Source organism: Hirsutella rhossiliensis (assembly GCF_020360975.1).
Source record: "Hirsutella rhossiliensis strain HR02 chromosome Unknown scaffold00001, whole genome shotgun sequence".
NCBI classification, from domain to species: Eukaryota; Fungi; Ascomycota; class Sordariomycetes; order Hypocreales; family Ophiocordycipitaceae; genus Hirsutella; species Hirsutella rhossiliensis.
The window spans coordinates 8,748,542-8,752,650 of record NW_025408667.1 but is presented as its reverse complement, the minus strand read 5'-3'; the positions used below and the strand labels follow the sequence as shown (position 1 = coordinate 8,752,650).

Here is a 4,109-nt window from a genome sequence, read left to right as displayed (position 1 = left end):
TTAGTTTAACTACTTTTCTAAGGTCCTTAACTTATCTCTTACCTCCTTTATTCCTAAGTAACTATACTTTATATTAAAGGGTAATAAGCTTATATGTAGGAATGTATCTATCTAGTGGTGTGACCAACCATGGTTGGCACGTGACCCGTACGGTCACGTGTGCGGCTGAGGGCAGCGTGCCCCCTTTCTCCACGCTGGCCTCTGCCTCCTTAGATAGAGAATCAAGACGAATACAACATCACAGGTTAACCCTAGTACCGTCTCATTGCAGCAGCTGCCGCAGGTGCCTACCCACACTGATCAGTGACCGGCCCACGCCCGTCACAGACAGCTAAGTAGAAGAGACAAATTCCTCAACCTTCGAAGGTGCTATAGTCCGCGTCACTTTACTGTGGCCCTGGTAGCGCTCAGAAGAAGGTTATTTGTGCTAAGAACAAGGAATCTCCCGCTGGTTTGCCCAGCCGCGCGAGAGTCCTTCCAACTGTTGATTACGATCGCCCGCTAGTTTGCCTAGCCGTGAGCACCGGAATCGACAGGCGACCACATCGCAAACAACTAGTAAGAACGTTCGACCCTTGACGTTAAGTAGCAAGATCCCCGTCAGTTCAGTCTGGCCGCGAACGACCTACTTAGTACGCGACGCTCGACCTCCTATTAGCGACAACTCGTATACGAAGAGACCAATACGAACCCCACATCGTCTCATTCATTTGATCACGATAGCCCCGACCGCCCGAGCTATGTCCCCAGAAGCCCAGCTCGAAGAAATATGCGACCAGATGCAGGCACTAGACATCCAAGCATCCGCATTCCGACAAATTAATATCGACCTTTGGGACAACGATATCACACACGACGAAAAGGACAAGATCGCAGTAACGACATATGTGGCAAAGTTCATATTCATCGTTCAATCTGGCAGTGATCAAGGATACGACCTCCTTGGTTACTTCCAACAGCATTTTGAAGAATGGACCGAAGACACATGGGACCGCGCCCGAATGAATACAAGAGAGCCCTCAGGAAACTACTAAGGAAAGAGGTATCTACACAGGTTCACAAAGGGGAAATTCGCAACACAATTTCTCATATTACAAACTATCGAGAACCCACAAACCTGGCCAGAGCAGGAGTTTACGGAGATGGTGTTTGATGAGAGGACTGCTGCCTTCAGGAGGCAGACAGCATTACTAGGATCAAATGCTTCCACTAATCCCCATCCGTCTCAACCTCCTTCACCATCAGTTACGCCCTTAGCAGCACCTCATCAAGGTCTTAACGAACCACAACCTATTAAGACCCTAACGAGCCCTCCTAACGCACCTACTCCTGCTCCGACTATCCAAGATAAACCTGCTCCGACCTCTCTTACTATTCATCCGACTTCCTACCGCTTCCAGAACCCCGATCTCGTCCAACCCGTCACCAACTCCATCCCCGAACACTTATCCGGCCCTGCAACCTTTGGAGAATACATGAAACTCCCCGGATAACATCCCGAACGCTATCGTCGATAGCGACATCCAGCAAGTTTATGAAGACCTGGAACAAAGATCGGAACTACACAGGAGAGCCGTACGATCTCCTTGATGATAAGCTCCGCCTCTTCTTAAGCAACTGCTCTCATATCCAAGTGAAACCGTCACAATTTCACGCACTCTTTCCCCGGATCCTTGATGGAAGAGCCCAAAGATTCTATCTTGATAAGATCACATGGGCTACGACGTTCCGACAAGCGTATGATATCTTCAAACAACACTTTGACACGGAAGTCAACCATGTCCACTACCATACTGACTGGACAACAATAACCTTTAACTCCATCCGTGCCCAAGATGCTTCGAAGACCCCACGAAGTGCTTCAAATCCTCTTTGATAAGCTTCAGCTCTGCCAACGAGCCCTTGGCAGGGAGTACGCAGGAGACCTCCAACTGCGTACAACGCTTATGAAAGCATGCCGTGGAGTACCCGAACTCCAATACGCTCTTTTCAAACCCGCCGATAACGTCGAGCACCTTCTTGCAGATCTTCGTGCATCCGTTGAAACCCATCTTGCCCTCATAACAACTTCTCAATTTCCCTTGACTTTGCTGGATCATTTGATCATAACGATCCACACCATCAGTACTACCTCGACCGTCGATACAATAACAACCGCTCTCGAGGTAGATACGGATATTCAGGTCAACGACCCAGCCGCGGATACAGACAAAGCTACAACCGTGGAAACTACCGGCCTCAAAGCCGTAGTAACTACAATCATAGCTACAGTAACCGAAACTGGACGAAGAAGTGTTTTGTTTGTGGACAAGAAGGCTGTTGGTCAACTAAACACTCTACGGATGAACGGCAAAGGCCAAGGACCAACATATCACTCAATGTCACTTCATAGGTGTACAACTCACGGACATCGGAGGCTATATTCTAGACTACGAAGGTCATGAGATGAGCAGCTTTGATGACACTGAAGATACATGGGAAGAACATGACAATAGCACCAACGATCACCCGGAACAATGGCAAGCAAGCCAAATGCTCTGTCAACAGGCATTCAATCATTTGATCACAGGAGAAGACGTCTATCAGACGGATCAAACCGTTGTTCCAGCCTCGCAATTTATTATTGAAGATCGCTATTCAAGGGATAGATTCCAAGGTATCATGATCGACACAGGTGCAGCAACATTCTCCACAGCAGGATATTCTCAGTACATCGCCCTACAACGAGAAGATCCTTCTGTAGCTCTCGACAGCTCTACATCCGGCCAGGCCTCCATCAAATTTGGCAACGGCGACACGATTAACTCCCTTGGCACAGTTGCCCTAAAAACACCCCTCGGAAGGATCACGTTCCACATCCTTCAAACCCCAACTCCCTTTTTGCTCTGCCTTGCTGATATGGATCGACTTGGTATCTATTTCAATAACATCACAGATACCATCAATTGTAGTAATCATTGTACTAATCGCCCTACCAGCATCCCAGTCATCCGCAAATGGGGACATCCCTGGTTCTTCCTTACGAAAGATGAAGAGTCTATCTCGTTTCTTACGGAAACAGAGATTCGTACACTTCACCGACGCTTTGGACACCCAGCAGTCCCTAGGCTCCATCACCTCTTGAAGCAAGCCGGGCACAGTGACGTCTCGATAGACACATTAGAGACTATCTCTAAGTTCTGTCACCACTGTCAAATGCACTCACAAGCCCCACGCCGCTTCAAGTTCACCCTTAACGATGATCAAGAATTCAACTACGAAATCATCGTTGATGTGATGCACCTAGGAACACCACAACGCCCTGTTCTACACGTTGTGGACTCAGCTACTGCTTTCCAAGGAGCCAGATTTTTACCGTCAATGTCAGCTAAAGATACATGGGAGACCCTCCGGACCCTCTGGATCGACACGTATCTTGGACCTCCTGATACCCTCCGTCACGATGCAGGAACTAACTTTGCTTCTCTCGAATTCCGGAACGAAGCAAAGATTATGGGATCAAATGCTCTCAAGTACCTGTTGAGACGCATTGGTCCATTGGAAAGATTGAACGCTATCACGCACCCTCCGACGCGCCTTTAACATCCTCCATGCTGAGATTGGCCACACCACTTCCGCCGAAACAGTCCTTCAAATGGCTGTTAAAGCAATCAATGATACGGCAGGACCTGACGGTCTTGTGCCTACGTTGCTTGTTTTCGGCGCATACCCTCGCGTATCTACAGACTCGCCCCTTCCGCTTCCACCCTCAAAAGATCGGAAGCTATGCAGAAAGCGATGAAAATGCTCCGCCAACTCTCGGCAGAAAGACGAGTTAAGGATGCCCTCCATGCACGCAACGGCCCGAGCACGACAGAAGTGCTATCCTCCCGCTGCAAAGTGAAGTTCGCGTTTGGAGAGAAAGACGGTTGGCAAGGACCCTTCAAGATTGCATCGATTGATAGCCATAACATCACCATTGACACAGTCAACGGCCCCAAGTCTTTCGATCGACCCTTGTACAACCGTATCTGCGTGATGATACCACTCTTTCCGACCCTACACACGACACAGACCCTCAGGCATTCGTTCAGATCTTAATGAACAACCGGCTCAAGACCCCGTTAAGA

The 4,109-nt window shown here is 48.7% G+C and overlaps 1 protein-coding gene across 1 annotated transcript; it reads left to right on the top strand.

The window, feature by feature from the left end:
* Nucleotides 1-740: 740 nt before the first annotated feature.
* Nucleotides 741-1,034, top strand: HRG_01180 (uncharacterized protein; the record flags this gene model as incomplete). Its single annotated transcript, XM_044859651.1, has 1 exon — nt 741-1,034. The coding sequence occupies one exon, from the start codon at nt 741-743 to the stop codon at nt 1,032-1,034; it is 294 nt and encodes a 97-aa protein (XP_044726051.1).
* Between the last annotated feature and the right edge of the window lie 3,075 nt (nt 1,035-4,109).